The sequence below is a fragment of the Zootoca vivipara genome, chromosome 16 (assembly GCF_963506605.1).
Source record: "Zootoca vivipara chromosome 16, rZooViv1.1, whole genome shotgun sequence".
Lineage (NCBI taxonomy): Eukaryota > Metazoa > Chordata > Lepidosauria > Squamata > Lacertidae > Zootoca > Zootoca vivipara.
The window spans coordinates 22873486-22894006 of NC_083291.1; the positions used below are offsets into that span (position 1 = coordinate 22873486).

General features: G+C 46.4%; 1 protein-coding gene across 4 annotated transcripts in view; it reads left to right on the plus strand.

Annotated features, from left to right (window-relative positions):
- The first annotated feature begins 877 nt into the window (after positions 1–877).
- Positions 878–20521, plus strand: part of LOC118075204 (stimulated by retinoic acid gene 6 protein-like) — a 38803-nt gene continuing 19159 nt past the window's right edge. For all 4 annotated transcript variants that reach the window (XR_009556833.1, XR_009556834.1, XM_035097084.2 and 1 more), the window contains exons 1-15: positions 878–2177; positions 5429–5501; positions 5589–5689; positions 6738–6871; positions 8463–8583; positions 9198–9243; positions 9749–9877; positions 11910–11983; positions 13769–13880; positions 14997–15147; positions 16063–16138; positions 16351–16432; positions 17675–17723; positions 17812–17929; positions 18901–19020. Coding sequence is in view for 2 of the 4 variants with exons in the window: in XM_035097084.2 (XP_034952975.1) it covers positions 2161–2177; positions 5429–5501; positions 5589–5689; positions 6738–6871; positions 8463–8583; positions 9198–9243; positions 9749–9877; positions 11910–11983; positions 13769–13880; positions 14997–15147; positions 16063–16138; positions 16351–16432; positions 17675–17723; positions 17812–17929; positions 18901–19020 (1403 nt within the window). In the remaining 2 variants the exon portion in view is untranslated. The remainder of the gene's footprint in view (positions 2178–5428; positions 5502–5588; positions 5690–6737; positions 6872–8462; positions 8584–9197; positions 9244–9748; positions 9878–11909; positions 11984–13768; positions 13881–14996; positions 15148–16062; positions 16139–16350; positions 16433–17674; positions 17724–17811; positions 17930–18900; positions 19021–20521) is intronic.

Genomic DNA, 20521 nt, shown 5'->3' on the forward strand with positions numbered 1-20521 from the left:
TACATGCACACAAAAGCTCATACCAAAATAAAAACTTAGTTGGTCTTTAAGGTGCTACTGAAGGATTTTTTTTTATTTTGCAAAAGTTTTGTGCTATTTTTGTGTCATCTTTTTCTGCTAAGCCCACATTTTGTGCCGTTTCCCCAAACCGAGTACAGTGGTACCTTGGTTCTCAAACTTAATTTGTTTCGGAAGTCTGTTCCAAAACCAAAGCGTTCCAAAACCAAGGCGCACTTTCCTATAGAAAGTAATGCAAAATGGATTAATCTCTTCCAGACTTTTAAAAGCAACTCCTAAAACACAAATTTAACATGAGTTTTACTATCTAATGAGGCCATTGATCCATAAAATGAAAACAATAAACAATGTAAGGTAAAGGTAAATGGGCCCCTGACCATCAGGTCCAGTCGTGTCCGACTCTGGGGTTGCGGCGCTCATCGCGCTCTGTAGGCCAAGGGAGCCGGCGTTTGTCCACAGACAGCTTCCGGGTCATGTGGCCAGCATGACAAAGCTGCTTCTGGCGAACCAGAGCAGCGCAAGGAAACGCCGTTTACCTTCCCGCCTATTTATCTACTTGCACTTTGATGTGCTTTCGAACTGCTAGGTGGGCAGGAGCTGGGACCGAGCAACGGGAGCTCACCCCGTTGCAGGGATTCGAACCGCCGACCTTCTGATCAGCAAGCCCTAATCTCTGTGGTTTAACCCACAGTGCCACCTGGGTCCCCAATAAACAATGTACTGTACTACCGTATAAAATAAATAAAAAAGTATTGTAAGTGATAAAAATTAAAATTATTATTTTTTCCGGTGCACTGATGATAGCCATTGTTTTAATGGGGGCTTTTGTCCATTTCTGCAGTCACACATCAATCAGTAGCTGAACTGGGTTCCACACAGTCACAAAAACCAAGTCACAAGCCACAGTCACATGTCAGTCCCATAAAACGAACAAGTTGCAGACAAAAAAATTGAAAAAGCCAAACAAACAACACACACACAAAAAAAGGAAAACCAAAAGCTCCAAATATCACCTCTGGGTTGCGTGGGCGCTGGGGACTCAACAGCTGACAGACTCAATAGGAAGCCTCTGATTAGCAGCAGGGGCTCAATTTACAAACCGGATACACTCAACAGGAAGTGGAACATGTTCTTATTCCAAGCCAAAGATCACAAATCAGAACACCTACTTCCAGGTTTGCAGTGTTCTATTTCCAAGTTGTTCATAAACTAAGCTGCTATAAAAGCAAGGTACCACTGTATTGTCAAAGAAAATCAGGGTCACAAGTTAATGCCCCAAATTCCAAACTTGTCCCAAAGTTTTGTGGTACTTTTGTGCCACAGACTCCATGTTTTGTGCTGCCCCACAAATTGAGAAATTGATACTCAAACCGGGGTCACAACTAAAGGGACCCAAACCCAACCTCGTCCTATTGACCAATGCCAAAGAAGTGTGCTGGTTTTGTGCCATTTTGTGCTGCAAACCCCACTTTCTCTACAGTCCCCCAAACTGAGCTTTTGAAACTCAAACTGGGGGCCATAGGGATACCCTCAAACCCAACCTTGTCCGATTGCCAATGTGGAGTGCTGTTTGGTGATTTTGTGTGGCATATCCTGCTTTCTGCACTGCCCCCTAACTGTCTTGTCTTGACACAAAGCATATCTAGACACACAAAGCATGTCATGACGGACAACGCAGGTCACGACATAAGGCACACCATGTATGTCATGTCATGACATGCCTTGTATATCATGACATGATGGACATGTAATGACATGCCTTGTATGTCATGACATGACCTTCATTGTTGTGCATTGCCATTTTGTTGACACTGTTCAAGTGAGCTGCGTGATCACCTCTCTTAATTGCTGCAACGGTGTCAGTAATTCACCAGGAAACTTCTCAACGGGCAGGCTGCGGGATACACAACATTTCCTTAATGCTCGTATGAGGTAAATATTTAACCCAATGTTTGCTTTCTGTCTGTGGTGAGCTCAGTGGGTGTTGCGATCTTCCCTTCGGAATCCCAGGGAAAATCACAGACTGCACTGCAGAATTCCTACTGGGAGAGAAGGACGGCAGAGAGAAAGACGCCCAGATCCCTGGCACGTGAATAGTTGTGCTTAGATGCACCTCTAGAATTGAGTGCAGAATTGCTCAGCATGGCCGCTGAGGCATGGTAAGTTTGAGCAAGGAAGTATTTCCTTGGGTTGCATTGTACTGCCCTTAGTAATTCTGGGTTCTACCGGTAGATGACTCCAATATTGAATCAACTGCAACCCATGAGAGGACAGAGCTATGCATTCCCAAATAAGAATAGGACCCTCTGCCTCATGGTTGCCTGTTAATGCTAATGTGGGGAAATTGAGGTCAGTTACAGAGTATCATCAGTCAATGGGAGAAAGGGGCATAACTAGCGTCTCCTACCCTCTGAGCATCCCTGTTTTCCAGGGTCAGCCCTGGAATTACAGAAGCCATCCCAGCTTCCAATTTGATCGCAGAATGTCCCTATTTCCCCCACCAGTGCCACCGCCATTGAGCTCAGGGAGGAGGGTGAGCCGGCACTTGTCCTAAACGGTGACAGCGGCAGCTGTGAGGGAGCACCCTGTTGCCTCTCCATGGCCGCCGCCGCTGGCCTCCTCCTTTGGGCAGCTGGTAGGGGCTACTGGAGAGGAGGCAAGGAGGAAGAGAAGCTGCCACTGCCATGGCCCGCCCTCGCCTAACGTGCCACCTCTGAGACACAGGGAGAGGGCAGGGCCGCCCTGGGCGGGAAAAGGGTGGAGAGGAGAGGAGCAGAAGGAGTTTTGAATATATATATTTTAAAATGCTTTGTGCGTCTGCGTCTAATCTTGCCCCTTTCTAAAATTCATTTGCATTGTTCTTTTTAAAAAATCTACCAAAGACTAAAATAAAATAAAATTGTGGGGTTTCTCAGGATGGTGCAGGGCATGTGTGCTGCATTCTGTTGGTGAAGTGGTGGTGGCCCTTTCTCTGATAGGAAATGCTCTGTGGGGATGACAAAAAATAGACAGGCCTGACTGACACCATTTTGACTCTCTCTGACCAGAATCACACACACATTTCCACATGACTATCAATTTGGGAGCCATAATCCTGTAAGCCGGGGGCTCTGCCAACTGGACATTTCCCCATCAATGGTGCCAGACTACTAGCCATCTCATTCACAATGGAAGACTCCTCCAAACAAAAGATAGTGACCAACTTTTAGGAAACTGTTAATTTCTCTTTGTGTGAGGGGTGAGAGGAGGACTAGGAGAGGTGTCAAAGGTGCTCAGATTTCTACCTTGAACCCTCCCTTTTTGTGAGGTATTGATTACGTAGCTGTGATGTAGGAATGATGTATTTTGGGGGTGGTGATGGGAAAACTGATAAAAGTGGAGGTTCTCTTTTGTTCTGGGTTCCTTCCTTGCTCTCCTGCGTGAGGGGAAGGACCCTGTTGCAACAGCAAAAATAAAGGCTTTGCTTCTCAAAATTCTCTGGTTGGCCTCTGTTATATTCTCCGACCGATGGAGAACCCAATAGGGGAATAAGAGCAGGTTTTTGCTTATTGCATATGTGTGTGAAAAATGTCCCTATTTTCATCCGAGGAATGTGCCAGCTATTTCCCCCCTGCAAATGCTCTCTGGGGATTAGCCAGACTGGGGGTGAAATGGATGAGTTGGGGGCATTTGTTAGGACAAATTGATGGATGAGCTTAAACAGTTACCTGCCACAGCTGGAGGCAGGTTTGGGAGTCCCTGCTTTTCAAAGCAATGCTCTCCGCCCCTCCTGTCCTCTTATGTACGCTCTTCTGAATCTGTCTCCTGGTTTGTTGGGGGCGGCAGCGACACAGCACCTAATTGTGTGGTTTGTTGGGAAAAGTACTGTGTGCTTTTGGTCGTGGTTTGCTTGTTTGCTGGCGACACACAATTTCTTCCCTTTAACCTGTGGAGCTGCATGGTCTTCTATGAGTTATTCTTCATATATAGCCTCATTCATGACAAAACCATGTTATTTCTTCCACCTTTGCCAGCCCTGCGATGCTGCTCGTAATAATATCAAGTTGAAATGGCTCTGGTTGGTTTTCAGAGCTTTGAAGAGGGTTCTAACTTCTGACTGGAGAAAAAGAAAAAAAAGTACCAGGTTCCTCCGAACACTGTCAATAAGATTAGTGTTTCATTATCATGACCTTTGCCTGTCTCTCGGTGGCACTTTGCAGATGTTTAACTTCAAGGAGTGTTTTCTCCTGTGGGTAGAAGCAGAAAGAGAATCAGGAATGGCTGTTTATAGCAGAAAGGGGAAAGATCAAAATAGTCTGTTTCTTCATATATGCATAAAAATGCAAAGCATATATGGGGAGGGGAGGAAAACAGAAGGCAGGTTGCACAACAGCAGTGAGGAGGGAGAGAAGCTGAGAGAAAAGCCACGGTTTTCAACAACAGCAGAAGTTTGAGTAAAGCAGGGATGGAAGACACTGAGGGGGGAGTGGAAGTTTGAATACAGTGAGACGGGAGTTGGGAAAGGCCCTGTTATGTCAGCATTTTGGTGTTAGCTTCTGTGTTGTAGCCATCTCTGCTATTTCTCCTTGTTAAATGGAGAGTCCCTGCATTATTCAAACACGCACATGCAGATTGGAGACATCTGTGCATTACCTATCTTTTGACAGCCAAGTAGCTTCATCTGCTATTCTCATTTTTTTCTATGTAGTCCACACACAATCTAGATCTATTGCCTATTTGTTGCCCCTGAAAATGGCTTCTCAAGCAATTTCTTTCCAAATAATAATAATAATAATAATAATAATAATAATAATAATAATATATTTATATCCTGCCCATCTGGCTTATTGTATTTTAATATTCTGTTGGAAGCAGCCACTCTGGGCGGCTTCCAACAGAATATTAAAATACAGCAATCTATTAAACATTAAAAGCTTCCCTAAACAGGGCTGCCTTCAGATGTCTTCTAAAAGTCTGGTAGTTGTTTTTCTCTTTGACATCTGGTGGGAGGGCGTTCCATGAGGAGGGTGCCACTACCGAGAAGGCCCTCTGCTTGGTTCCCTGCAACTTGGCTTCACGCAGTGAGGGAACCGCCAGAAGGCCCCCGGCACTGGACCTTAGTGTCCAGGCAGAACGATGGGGGTGGAGACACTCCTTCAGGTATACTGGACTGAGGCCGTTTCCGTTTAGGGCTTTAAAGGTCAGCACCAACACTTTGAATTGTGCTCAGAAACGTACTGGGAGCCAATGTAGGTCTTTCAAGACCAGTGTTATGTGGTCTCGGCAAAGGCTCATTGTTCATGGCAGGTGTAGCTTAGCCGCTGTTGAGATTTTCTCCGGCTCCAGAGCTTATGAAACAACCTCAAGGCAAATGGAATCTTCATCTAGCTTTCAGATAATTTTTAAATCTTCATTTGTGTTTCCTGAGCAGGCAATTGAAAAATGAAACCTGCACAAGTTCAGTGGACATGGAACTCTTTCTGCATTATTCACTTCTTCCATCGGTAAGTTGAGTAATCTGACTGCCAACTCGCAATTGCCTGGCAGTCTATCCCTTGACATTTCGACATTCATTTCCCCCCTTTTTGCAGATCGCCATCATTGTGGTTCTGTCCTGTCTTGAAAGAAGAGCTAGGAGAAGCTGGCTAGATGAAAAATGGCCTCTTCTCAACAGGAGATGCGGCATGGTCATGTGAGTCTTCCTTACCAACACTATGGTAGTTGTATTGCTAATAATAATAATAATAATAATAATAATAATAATAATAATAATATATTTATACCCCACCCCTCTGCCTGGGTTTCCCCAGCCACTCTGGGTGGCTCCCAACAGAATACAGTGGTACAGTGGTGCCTCGCTTAATGAATGCCCTGCTTAACGAAATTTCCGCTTAACGAAAGGATTTTTCGAGCGGAGGTTGCCTCGCTAGACGAATGCATTTTACGAAAAATTCGTCTAGCGAATCGCGGTTTCCCATAGGAATGCATTGAAATTCAATTAAGGCGTTCCTATGGGCCAAAAAAAAATTCAAAAAAAATTCAATGCATTCCTATTGGATTCGCTAGACGAATTTTTCACTATAAGAAAAGACCCGTGGAACGAATTAATTTCGTCTAGCGAGGCACCACTGTACCTCTACTTACGAATTTAATGCGTTCCGAACGCACATTCGTAAGTCGAAAAAAATTGTAAGTCGAAGCAACCCTATCTAAAAATTTGTAAGTAGAAAAAAGCCTATCTAAACAGCATCCAAGATGGCGGACGGAGCTCCATTCGTAAGTAGAAACATTCGTAAGTCGAGTCATTCGTAAGTAGAGGTACCACTGTAATAATAATAATAATAATAATAATAATAATAATGTGATAAAACATAAAACATTAAAAACTTCCCTAAACAGGGCTGCCTTCAGATGTCTTCTAAAAGTCAGATAGTTGTTTACTGTATTTCTTTAACATCTGATGCGAGGGCATTCCACAGGGCGGGCGCCACTACCGAGAAGGCCCTCTGCAAACCGGAACACTTACTTCCGGGTTTGTGGCGTTCGGGAGCCACAACGTGCAAGTACCAAGGCGTTGGAGAACCAAGGCACGACTGTAAATGGAAATGCATTGTAGCTGAAGTAAAGATAACCATGATAATAGTTCTTTGTTATTTTAACCATCCTGAAGAGGCCATCGCCCACATGCTAGTGGGTTGCTGTTATGTTCCCATGGAGCTTGAATGTATTTTTGTCCACAGACCCTTGGAGTTTACCGGGGCATTCAACAATCGGTGGTCTCTGGGCTTTGCCTTTGGAGCTACAGCCAACAAAGTCATGATTCTGTTTTCGGAAGGCTACCTCCCACTGCCCAGCAAGTTCAGATGGGCACAAGGTAAGAGGCCCCTGCTGAGAAATGCCAGCCTGGTGCATAAATCAGTTGGGGTCTTCATCAAGCCCCTGGTTGAGGAAGCTGTGTGTTCCCAAGCTGCTGCCCTTCAGATATGTTAGACTACAGCAGAGCCTGGGTTGGATCGGTCCCCATGGGCCGGATCGTGCATGCGCATGAGTGCGCCCACCCATGATTTTCGGCGTCTGCGCATGTGCAAACGCGATTTCCAGTGCCGCAGAAGTGAGTCCTCGCACTGCGCTTCGCCGGTTTAGCACAGAGTGCGAGCAGGCCACTTGGTTCAGGGGTGTCTTGTGGGCCGATCAAACGACCTCCGCCAGCCGTTTCCAGCCCATGGGCCTTAGGTTGCTGACCCCTGGACCACCAAGCTATGAAACTCCCTAATATGAAACTCCTCCAGAGGGTGACAACACAAGGACAGGCCTTTTCTGCAGTAGCTCCCTGTTTGTGGAATGCTGTCCCCAAGGAGCTTTGGCTGGTGCCTTCATTATGCACCTTTCTTCTTCTTTGGCGATCACTCCTAGCCGAGTAAGATTGTTTTCCATGAACACGGTTTTAACAATGGGTCCGTAAGTGACTGTGGAGGCCAATTCTGGATCCACACATCCTTCCGCAGTGGGGACATTGGTTTCCAGGCGGGAGTTGATCACGGTGTGGATTTGCCAAGCGTGCCTTCCTCTTAGCATGTTTATCCCTTTTGTCCTGAGTTCAAGCATCTTCAAAGCCCATGACACCTTTGATAAAGGCTGTTCTCCAATTGGAGCACTCGCAGGCCAGTGTTTCCCAGTTGTCGGTGTTTATATTATATTACATTTAGGCAGCAGGCAAAAACGTTCCTCTTTAACCAGGCCTTTGGCTGATTGACATCTAATGCTTTTAAAAAAAATGTATTGTAGAAGGGTGGGGGGATTATTAGGTTGTTCTTGTTCTTATTTTTATTATGTATTTTATGTTTTTAGATTGTGATTTTATGTTGTGAATAATGTTCAGGTTTTTGCTAAATTAGTAGCATGAGAAACCATCAGATTGCTTCTTCACACATTCAACTCTAGGACAAGCAATTAACACTGGGCAGAAAGCCAAGGTCTACTTCTGCCATAGTAACTGCGCTCTCATTGGTTGATGATCAGCACAGAGACCTGTTATCAGTGAAAGCTAGCACAGTACGTGGTGTGGTGAGTGTGGTCAGTGTAGGAGGAGAGGTGCTGTATCAGTTGTGTGTGAGAGAGACAGAGACAGAGAGGAAAGGATTTATTTTACTTTGTTTTTGAGTTCTAAAGTTGTACATAGAAACTCTGGATTTCTTTTATTTTAATAAATCCTGTATATAGTTTACTCTGCGTCCAGACATCTAGTCATTTAAGTTACCGCCAGAAGCTTCCGGAAAAACCTGCGCAAACTCTGCTGTGTTCAGGCTGAAGTTACACCTGACACTTAAAAACACTAAGAAATAACCCAGAGACCTGTGGGTATAGGGCGGTATACATATTTAATAAATGATAAAATAATAATAATTTGTTTACACCCACTGCACTATCCTAATATGATTGAATTATCTGTTTTCATCTTCTTACAGCCTTTGTCCTTCTCACTGGTGCCATGGAAGTGGGCCTTTCCTCCTATCCTTTCTTCGCTTGCCTGTCCACACATTTCTCGATCGTGGGGGCCATGCTTGGGTTCCTTTACACAGGAAGTTGGTGAGCGACTTCAGATAATTGGCCAGAATGGCCACTTGTGGGTGTGATGGGCATGTGGGGAAGTTGGCGGTAATGAGAGAAGCATCATATAAGGTTCTGCCTGCATCCAGGGGGTTATTGCATTGCCAGGGTTGCCAATGCAGTGCCCACAGACACCTTAGTGTCTCCTATGGCACCTGTGAAATGTCTCAGTTTATATCTCCTCTAAGATCCATGTGGGTGGCACAGAGCCTAGGGCTTGCTGATCAGAAAGTTGGCGGTTCGAATCCCCGCAACGGGGTGAGCCTCGGTCCCTGCTCCTGCCAACCTAGCAGTTTGAAAGCATGTCAAACTGCAAGTAGATAAATAGGTACCACTCTGGCGGGAAGGTGAACGGCGTTTCCGTACGCTGCTCTGGTTCGCCAGAAGCAGTTTAGCCATGCTGGCCACATGACCTGGAAGCTGTACGCCGGCTCCCTCGGCCAGTAAAGTGAGATGAGCGCCGCAGCCCCAGAGTTGTTCACAACTGGACCTAATGGTCAGGGGTCCCTTTACCTTATTTAAGATTCACAAAGCACAATGTCAGGAGAGACCGACACATGCCATCGTATCTCCTTTTTAATTTTATTTTACAGGTTTGCCATCATAGCCATGAACATTGTGCAGTGCCCACATGGACAAGTGAGTGTCAGGCTAGGCAATAATACTAAGATGTTTGACATCACAAATACTTATCAAGGACATTGTTTTTAGCCTTTTTCAGGAGTTTAGTCATATACTACAAATGAGGGCGCTTCCAGAGTACTGATTGTTACCTTCCCCCCCGGTGGGATTCAGTTATATACTGGCCAATTCAGGTCGCACAATCATAGTGTTTTTTTAACAAACAAACCAACGCTGCTGGTCACCTGGGAGGCTTAGTGTGGGCAGAATGCCAGGCATAGTGACACTCTGGTAGCTTCTCATTGGCTCTGTGAGCCAGTGGCCTAACACATTAAAGCACATGCGGTACTTTGTTGAACACTTTGTTGAACACTGTTGAAAACAGACCACCATGGGCTGACGGGATAACATTGTGGTTTTAAGGTCTGAGAGGGGAATATTTGGGACACTACTTGGGGCATACAACTGAATATTTGCAGCACCAACAGATAACCCTTTTAATCCACATTTTTTTTCTGCCCAGATCATCGGGGAATATGAAAATATTATTTTTTACTGGCCCTCCTTGCTCTGCCAGCTTTTCCTGCTAGGCAGATTTGTCTATATGTTTGTGAAAGCGTCCTGGGGCCGACTCCAGCTGGCTCCTCTAAGTGTGAGTATTTAAACATCAAAGGGAACCCTTTTTATTCTTTATACTTATACTAGTATCTTGAAGCCCATTAAAATAACGGGTGCTAGAGCATGTGTCTCGGCAGCGGCAGGGGCAGAGAAGCTGGGGCCGGGGTGCCGCCTCCTCATCCAGTCTCCCCCTCACACACACGCACAGGCATTAATCCCATGCCACTGGCGGCAGCGGCGCAGCTTCTCCGTCACACAGCAAGGGAGCCCAGAGAGGCGCCCAGTGGGACTCTGCCCCCACAAAGAGGTGCAGCGGCGGCAACAACGGCCGCCCGAGCCCTCAGCCCAGGGGAAAGGCAGGAGAGATAAAGGGGCGTGAGCGCCTCCCTCCACGTCCCCCCTCCCTCTCTCCCTCTCACACACACGCACAAACCTCCCCCCATTCACCTCCGCCGGCCTCCACCCTCGCTTCCCCTACGCACCCTGCCTCTCTCAGCCGGCGCCAAGGCGCTACGCCGGGGAGGAGAGGCTCCTTCCCCGGCCTGGCCTGGCTTGGCTGGAAGCAGCACCGGGGGGGGGAGCGTAGGGGGAAAAAAGCAGCCTCCTCCTCCTCGCGCTTTAGCGCAAGTGCAGTGAGGCGCTGTCCGGCCGAGAGCGGCAGTTGGAGGAGGCAGAGGGGTGGGGTGGGGAGAGCGTGTGTGTGTGTGTGTGTGTGCGCGCGCGCGCGTCCAGTCTCTTCGTCCAGTCCCTGTGTCCGTGGGGCACATGCGCAGTGGCGCGGACACAGGGACACAGGGAATCTGGACGCAGAGACGCAGGGACTTTATTATATAGGATAATGAACTCTGGAAGAAGACTAGCATAGCATTCTTAACTGTGCCAGCAGGTTTCTCTTACACATGTACCACTGGTTTTTTTACCATTTTTTTTTTTGGAGTGTAATCTGCTGCCAGTCACTGACATAACAACATCAACATCAACATCAACAACAACAACAACAACAACAACAACAACAACAACAACAATGCATTAGGAGTGGATTTGTACGACCTTTCCTTTGTTGGTCGTTCTGTGGTGTTGCCTCGCTGTTACCTCAGTATTGCTGCTTCCTACAGTGAAAAAGCAGCGGGACAAAAAGTTAACTTGGAACATTTCTGATATAAAAGTTGGGATTTGATTAGATTCTAGGAGGGGGCATCTTTATTAGATATTATCCTTCCTCATAGTGATCTCAGCAGGGTGCCATCCCTTTGCAGCTTAAGAGGGAGGGAGCTTGGATAGGCTAGTTTTAGCCTTTTAGTACAGTGGTGCCCTGGTTCTCAAACTTAATCAGTTCCGGAAGTCCGTTCCAAAACCAAAGCGTTCCAAAACCAAGGCATGCTTTCCCATAGAAAGCAATGCAAAATGGATTAATCTGTTCCAGACTTTTAAAAACAACCCCTAAAATAGAACTTTAACATGAATTTTATTGCCTAACGAGACCATTGATCCATAAAATGAAAGTAATAACCAATGTACTGCTGTCACACAATGAACCAATCAGTAGCAGAACAGGGTTCCACGGAGTCACACACACACACACACACACACACACACACACACACACACACAGCTGCAAAAACGCAAAATAAATAGCAAAACCAGTTGTTTTTAAATGATATATACTAATTTGGATTTTTGCATGTATTTGTGAGCTGGAGTATTGTTTAGGGGCTTTTTTGGGAGTGTATTGTTTATTAGTGTGTTAAGATTGTTGATTATTTTAATTATTATTTATTATTTTACTTTGTTATTTTTACTATGTATTTTATCATGCATTTTGTTTTGATTATTTTAATTACCTATTTTGTGTTTTATATATTGTAACTCTGACATTGCGACTCACCCCCAGACCCTATATGCGTATAGGGTGGTATACAAATTTAATAAAAAAGAAACTATAATTTCATCAAGATGTGAGTAGTCCCCAGACACTTTAGCGCGTTCTTAATTTCAAGGTGTGCTCTCCTTTAGACTCTTTCAGTGCCCCCTGGAATAATGAAGCATCTCTTTCCTTCTCCCTGCAGGAAGCGAAGGCCTCCTTCTTGGAAGCACACCAGGGCCAATATGTCCAGCAGCTCATGAGGAAGCCTCCACTGATGTGAGGAGGGTCATTCTGTCCCAGGGGCATTCGCCTTTTAAGTCTAGAAAAAATAATAAAAGTGGAATCTGCATCGAGGGTTTTATAAGCTCCAGCTGCCCCTGCTAGGGACCGTCCCTGTTTTCCTTCTTCCCCCGTGCCTTTCCTAGGCTAGCTAATGTCTTACCAACCATCCTTGGGCAGGAGAAAATGGTATCTGTTGACCGAGGTCTGTTTCCTGATTTGTTTGCATGGGGTTTATATGTCTTTCTGTCAAGGGATCATTTTCTCACCCTTGCAGGGGCGTAGCCAGGATCAAAATTAGGGGGGAAGGGCCAAGGCATGGGGGAGGGGCCACAGTGGGGCAAGGAAAGCCATGGTTGTTCAGGGGTGAGGGGGCGCCAGGATCAGCCCGAAATCGGGCTGCTCCGACCCCCTCCTCCCTCTCCACAACCGGCAGGGGCGAGGGGGCACCACGATCAGCCCGAAATCCTCCCACTCCGCGATCGCTGGGGCAGGTGGAGGGAAAGCTGGCTTTCCCTCCACCCGCCCCACAGCCAGCAAGGGAGAACGGAGACGTCCCTTCTAGCTGGCTGGCTGTGGGGTGGGTGGAGGGAAAGCCCCAGAGCCGCGCAAAGCGTTTGGCTGGCTTTCCCTCCACCCACCCCACAGCCAGCCAGCTAGAAGGGACGTCTCCCTTCTCCCTGGCTAGCTGTGTGGCGGGCGGAGGGAAAGCCAGCCAAACGCATTGCGCGGCTCTGGGGCTTTCCCTCCACCTGCCTCACAGCCAGCCAGGGAGAAGGGAGACAGCACCGGGTGGCGGCGGGCAGCGGGGCAGGCTGGCCAGCGGCCCTGCTTCTAGGGGGGCAACTGCCCCCTCCTGCCCCCCTGCCTACGCCCATGCACCCTTGTAGTGCCTCTCACCATCACTCTCTCCTCTCTCTCTCTCTCTCTCTCTCTCTCTCTCTCACACACACACACACACACACACACACAATTTTTTTTATTAAATTTTCTGTTTTACAATTTAGAACACTCATTTAAACATCCTTAAATATCAAAGACTTCTCTTCTTCTCTTTCCATGTTTCATTTTGCATGTCCTAAATCCCTGCATATTTTACATAAACGAATCCATCCAGTATTCCATTCTTACATACATCAACACTTATTTACACTGTTGAATTTATCTTAACGCAGCCAACGTTTTCAAGTGTACACAATTCCCCCCATATTTTCAATAAACCTTTTCCAATCTTCTCTAAATGTGTTCTCTTGTTCTATATGCTAAGTCCGCAAGCCGCGCATATTCCATCAGCTAAAGATGCCGTTCCTCTTCAGTTGGGACCTCGCTCGTTTTCCATCCCCGTCACTTTCACTACCAGTATTTTTTTTAATTTTAAAAAAGCGGATTTGTTGCTTCTTCTCTTGTTTTAACTCACCTTAATTGTACAAACCTAAATTTCCACTATGCAATTGAATTCCCACCTACAGTTTGGAGGCGACCTGAGAGTTAACATAGTAAGGAGGCCCCATGAGATTAGAATGGTACTCAGAGATGCTAGATTACAGTGGTGAACACGCAACTGCTGAATTTTTAAAATTTTCCTCTAGGCTTTGTTTCACCCGGGTCAAAGACCCAGTTTGGCACAACCCCCCACAGCTATGGCTCTGCTTTGTGAGCCCACATTTTGTGGCAGGGGTGCAATTCGAAGGAGGGTAGACCACTTTCTGAGAGCAGTTTCCACATGCAGCCCACCTTCCTTTGCCACTTCAGTGCTCTTTACATGTTTTTCCCCACCAACAGGCAGCCTCAGAAATCCTGGATCCGGCAGAAGGTGTATGAATGGGACCCTTATTTTCAGTTCCCCAGCAGGATGATCACCATGGCTGTGCTTGCCCTCATCTGCCTCTACATGGTGAATAAAATATTCCCTGTTTCTTTCTGGGTGGGTGGAGAGATGTTTTGGAGTAACAACAAGGCTTTCCAGAGTGGGTAAGATTTAATGATTTCCAGCTCAATTTAATGATTTCCAATGGGGCAGATGCGTTAATCCGTGTGTGTGTGTGTGTGTGTGTGTGTGTGTGTGTGTGTATGTGTAAGATCCAGCTTCCTCTTCTCAGAGGAATGGCCCTTTGTTCATGGGGATATCTGCCATGATAAGAACAACAACAACAACAACAACAACAACAACAACAACAACAACAACAAATTATTTATACCCCGCCCATCTGGCTGGGTTTCCCCAGCCACTCTGGGTGGCTCCCAACAGAATATTAAAAACGTCAAACATTAACAACTTCCCTAAACAGGGCTGCCTTCAGATAGTTGTTTATTTCCTTGACATCTGATGGGAGGGCGTTCCACAGGGCGGGTGCCACTACCGAGAAGGCTCTCCGCTTGGTTCCCTGTAGCTTTACTTCTCGTAGTGAGATAATCGCCAGAAGGCCCTCGGAGCTGGACCTCAGTGTCCGGGTAGAACGATGGGGGTGGAGACGCTCCTTCAGGTATGCTGGGCCGAGGCTGTTTAGGGCTTTAAAGGTCAGCACCAACACTTTGAATTGTGCTCGGAAATGTACTGGGAGCCAATGTAGGTCTTTCAGGACCAGTGTTTTATGGTTTCGGTGGCCACTCCAAGTCACCAGTCTAGCTGCCACATTCTGGAATAAGTGTAGTTTCTGGGTCACCTTCAAAGGTAGCCCCACATAGAGCGCATTGCAGTAGTTCAAGCGGGAGATAACCAGGGCATGCACCACTCTGGCAAGACAGTCCACGGGCAGGTAGGGTCTCAGCCTGTGTACCAGATGGAGCTGGTAGACAGCTGCCCTGGATACAGAACTGACCTGCGCCTCCATGGACAGCCGTGAGTCCACAATGACTCACATTAATGAGCATTGATTCTTTAATTGTTCATATTTGGGCTGTAGATCTTTAAAGGAGTTCACTAGTGAGGATTTGCAGCATGAAATATTGTCTGGGAATTAACTGGGAATTAACTGTTAACTGTTGCTTTTTATCCATTTCTCTCCTCCAGTTTGTTGTGAATGAGTTTTATGTCTACAAGCTGGTTTCACAAGCGCTGGAAGCTCTGAAGTCCACCTTTGATGTGGTTATTGTTTCCAGCAATACAACAGAAGTAGTTGCCCGGGTCAAGCATTTGAAAGAATTTATTGACGTCACAGAAGGTATGGGCGCAGACTGATGGCTGCCTGTCTGACACCCATTTGCCAGGATGCCAGTGATTACCTCTTGTCCAAGAGGCTGCTGTGTACGTGATCCCAGGTTTCAGGGATTATGGCTGCCCACATCCCAGACTCCCCCCTTCGTAAGCCATTCCTTTCCTGAACAGAACAAAGTTGGAATGGTGCAAATCCATACTGGAGCGATTTTATATGACTTTCTAAAGTTATCCCAGTGAGCCAATATTCGGATACATTTATCAGTGAATTGTTACATTTGGTGATGTGTAGCAGAGGCCTTTTGGATATAGAAAAAACTGTGATGAAGTGTTTTGTGGGGATATTTGCCGAAGTGATTGTGTTGATTTTGGTAGACAGTGTGTGTGTGTGTGTGTGTGTGTGTGTGTGTGTGTGTGTGTGTGGTATCTGCTGGAGGGGCAACCCCCTCCCCCAACCTTTACATAAATTCCTGCAACAAGATTAAATATTTTATTCTTAAACGGCGAACAGGGTATACATACCAAGCAAGCACTTCAATCTGCCACTTGGAAGCCCTCAAGAAGTGGCAAAGCGACTCCTCCAGGTAGCCTCAGTTTGCACAGCCCTGCGGCCGATCAGTCTGCGCATGAGCTTCAAAGAAACGCTGCCCAAACCGTCTGATTTTATAGATAACCTATGTATCTTGCCAGACTGGCCATGTGCAGATAATCCATCAGCCAACCCCTCCCAATGCCTCACTTTCCCATACATTGCCTCACAAATAAAAATAGGGAGGGTGGAGAGAAATGGTTCTGAAGCTTGCAAGCATGTCGGTACCTTCCATGCCTGCGAAAGCAGAACACTTTTGAGGTTGTGTTGACTGAGGATACGACCTCACAGAGAGGATGAGGTCACACAGGTGATGGTTTCTTTGTCCCACAGGTGTTTGGCTTGTCACCACCTTCACGGCCTGCCTCACCAGTGTCAGCTACCTGTTCCACATCTTGGCCTGCTACAGGTACGGAGATGCTTTGTGCCCTGTGTCTTATTCTGCGAGGATTTCGGGACCCTAGGGGAAGTGGGGGGAAAGAAAGAGCAGCTTGTCCAAGCAGATCTAGGCAGTCAATTTAAGTCCTGGCAAAGTCAAGTCTAGTCCAAATTGTATTTGTATTTTGGGGCACAGCTGACTCTGGCAGCATATAAATAAACTTGACTACACTATTTTCCTAGGAAGCACATGAAACGGCTGTGGGCTGGGCAGAAGCAATTCCTTCCGTTGGTGTTTGTCAGGTTGTCATCTTCTCAAAATGTGGTGAGTTCTCACTTCTCTTCCCCTTCAAGTCTACCCACAGCAGTAACCTATCTTGCAAATACCCGAATCTCTCCTACGTCACCCAGACGTTGTCTGGAAAGGCCTGCCCAGGCTGTTCATTCCATCTTCAGCCCAATTCAAGATGCTAGTGTCTATACAGCCCTGAATAGTCTGGGTCCCAGTTATATAAAGGAGTACCTCTCCTTGTCCTGTGCTGCCTATGAATTGAGATCTGCTGGTGAGTCCCTTTCGGCCGTACCATTGCCTAGTGAAAGCTGGATGGTCAGAATTCAGAACAGGGTCTTCTCGGTGGCGGCACCCTAATTGTAAAACACTCATCCTGTAGAGATTAGGCAGGTGCTGACACCGAGGAACATTTGGCGCCATGAAAAAAGATGTTTTTGCCAAGTCTTTTGAAGTATTGTCTGTTTTAAGTTGGCTGTTGTGGCAAATGAAGGAATATGCAGACAGGTTTTTAATTCAGTTTTGATGTGTTGATTTTCTGTACAGTGGTACCTCGGTTTATGAACACAATTGGTTCCGGAAGTCTGTTCATAAACTGAAGCGTTCATAAACTGAAGCGAACTTTCCCATTGAAAGTAATGGAAAGTGGATTAATCTGTTCCAGATGGGTCCGCGGAGTACTCAACCTGAAGCGTACTTAACCCGAAGTATGAGTGTAATTGGTTCCGGAAGTCTGTTCATAAACTGAAGCGTTCATAAACTGAAGCGAACTTTCCCATTGAAAGTAATGGAAAGTGAATTAATCCGTTCCAGATGGGTCCGCGGCGTTCATAAACCGAAAATTCGTAAACCGAGGTGTTCATAAACCGAGGTTCCACTGTAGAATGATTTGTTACCATTCTATGATGAAGGCTGGAATATAGATCCCATAACTAACCAAACAAAGAAACAAACACATACATACATACATACATACATACATACATACATACATACATACAATAATGGCATGCTGGGGTCAGTTTCTTGGTCACATTGACATGTGATGGAACATTGGGAGAATGAGACAGAATGTTTATGACTAGTCCCAAATGTTAGTCTTTTATCACTGCTTAGCTTTGGTATCAATGGCTTCAGCAAGGAAGATGGTCCATAGTAGAAGTTCCAGTGGAGATTTATATACCAGGCTATGTGTATATTCTTATTTTCAATTATACATGTGGGAGCTTATTGTATATAAACGTCTCTCCATTTTTTATTTTATTTTAACATTAACAGGCCGCAATAGCAAGATACTCTGGTTGGCAAATTGCATACATACTATGGGGTACGTGGCTGTCTTTGTTGTGAAATGATGATTGCGGTTGCCCCTTTCTTCCCTTGTTAATTGTTCATTTGTGCTTTTTTTCCTCTAGGGTACCTGATCATCCACATGGTTCAGTGCCTCTTTGGAGTGATGTTCATGTATGGCTTCGTTTTGCCCATCAAGCATGGCCAGGGGATCGAAATGCTCAAAAGTCTGGGAACTGGGATGTAAGTGCCCTGCGTTTTTGTACTGACTGAGGAGGAGGTTGTGAGCCAGGACATTGGTCAGACAGGCATTCACTGGGTGGTCTTGGGCGAGTGATCATCTCTCAGTTTTGCCCACCGCTTCCTACATCCACAAAACATTTATTTCGTTCTCAGGTATTCATTGTGCTTTATCAAAGGCACAGAAAACATAAATAGAAGTGCCCTTTGCAAGCTGTGCTTGTGAACCTGATAGCTGATTTTGGGGGTCAAACATTTGGTTTCCAACCTTCTGATCCTCGCAATCCAAACATTTACCATTTCCCCATCTGGCTGAGCTGCTTCTAGGTGGGTGACTCCTACTGCTACCCAAACACAGAGGCATGCCTGGGGGTTGCTGAAACTGGCTCCCTCAGAGGGCACAGGCCCAAGAAGGGCGTAAATATCAGCTGCCAGACTATGAAGTGTTATGTGCTTATGTGCGCGATGATGTGCTGCTGCTATCATGGCGAGATCAAACATGGGAGATACTTCCTGTCCTTCTCGCACCATGGCACAAAGTTGATTTTTTTTTTCCAGGGGGTGGATGGGCTCCAAGACAGCTCCTTGACAAGGGTGCAATGGACCCTAGCTGTGCACATGTCCAAAGATTGCAAGCTGCAAAAAGTGGAATTGTAATTGACTCTTCCTCTTATTGGGAATATTGCCCAGTTTCTATGTGTACATCCTGGTATTTTCCAGCCACCCCAGTGGGTGTGGCATAGCAGATGTGCGAGAGGCCATTTGCAGCTCAGCACAGATCCCCTTGTAGATCCACTGCGTTTCTTGACTCTGCTGGTTTTTAAATCCGTCTTTCAATTATTACTAGCAGTCTGTTGTCGGTGATAGCTGGGAAAGAAATGTACCAATGCATACCCTGACCTTGGCCTTCAGCTCCTTTTATTTGTGTTATAATCTCCTAAAACTGTCACTTCTCTCTGCCTTTTCTGCCTCAGCCTCACACTTGCCGTTGTCATAGGGCTCATGCAACTGCAGATTGCAACAGCTACTGCCTTCTTTCTTCAGCCGAAGATTTTGCTGACCGACAAGCAAAAGCCTTTGGCTCTTGATAACAGGTCAGTGCAATGAAGTTGGGTGGCCAATGGGGTTTGTTTTTTTGACCAGGGGAGGGCTCTTAACATTTGATCCAACTTGCACAACCGACACCTATGCTGGTACTGATGATGAGTTTCTGCTTATCATGCCATTGTTAAAGGCGCTGGAGCCGTGCTAGAAAAAAGCTGGCGTTTCTACTTGGGAAAAATATACTTCCCATTGTTCAAGTTCATGATAGAAAAATCTGTTCCAGTCGAAGCTGTGCAAGGCAAGAAATGTTTGCTGCCTCTATTTGATGGAGGAAAAGTGTAACCAAAGTGTTTGCTGGGAGAAAATACTAGTCAGGGTTCTCGTAAGGACATTGTTGTCTGTCTTGAACAAGAACACAACAGCAACAGGAAAGTCCTGTGGCCACCCAGAAACATTGTCTGGTGCTACCTAGTGGTTAAAACTTTATAATAGGTAAAGAAGGGTAAAGGACCCCTGGACGGTTAAGTCCAGTCAAAGGAGACTATGGGGTTGCGGCGCTCATCTCGCTTTCAGGCCGAGGGAGCCGGTGTTTGTCCACAGACAGCTTTCCGGGTCATGTGGCCAGCATGACTAAGCTGCTTCTGGCTCAATGGTATATCGTGACAGAAACCAGAGTGCACAGAATATGCCGTTTACATTCCTGCCACAGCGGTACCTATTTATCTACTTGCACTGGCGTGTTTTCAAACTGCGAGGTTGGCAGGAGGTGAGACAGAGCAACCGGAGCTCACCCTGCTGCGGGGATTCAAACTGCCGACCAAGAGGCTCAGTGGTTTAGACCACAGCGCCACCCGCGTATTATAACTTTATAAAAGTGCCATCCTCACAAGGGAATTTGCACAAGAGAAGGTCTAGAAAACACACATGGTGCCACAACTATGACATAGTGAATTGGGAAGAACCGAAGGCGAGATGCGAGGGGGTGTCAATTTTGGCTTCGCACAGGGTGCTGCTGAAATTTGAAAGGCCAAAGTCTGCCCCTGTATCCAGCTAACCTCCCCTCAGAGAAGAAGAAGAAGAAGAAGAAGAAGAAGAAGAAGAAGAAGAAGAAGAAGAAGAAGAAGAAGAAGAAGAAGAAGAAGAGAGGAGGAGGAGGAGGAGGAGGAGGAGGAGAAGGAGGAGGAGGAGGAGGAGGTGGAGGAGTTTGGATTTGATATCCCGCTTTATCACTACCTGAAGGAGTCTCAAAGCGGCTAACATTCTCCTTTCCCTTCCTCCCCCACGACAAACACTCTGTGAGGTGAGTGGGGCTGAGAGACTTCAGAGAAGTGTGACTAGCCCAAGGTCACCCAGCAGCTGCATGTGGAGGAGCGGGGAAGTGAACCCGGTTCCCCAGATTACGAGTCCACCGCTCTTAACCACTACACCACACCACACAGAGCAGACCAACTGAAAGGAATGGACTAAAGGTAGTCATGTCCATTAATTCCAATGGGCTTACTCTGAGTATGACTAGACCCGGAGCCCATCCGTACAGTACCTGTGACTTGC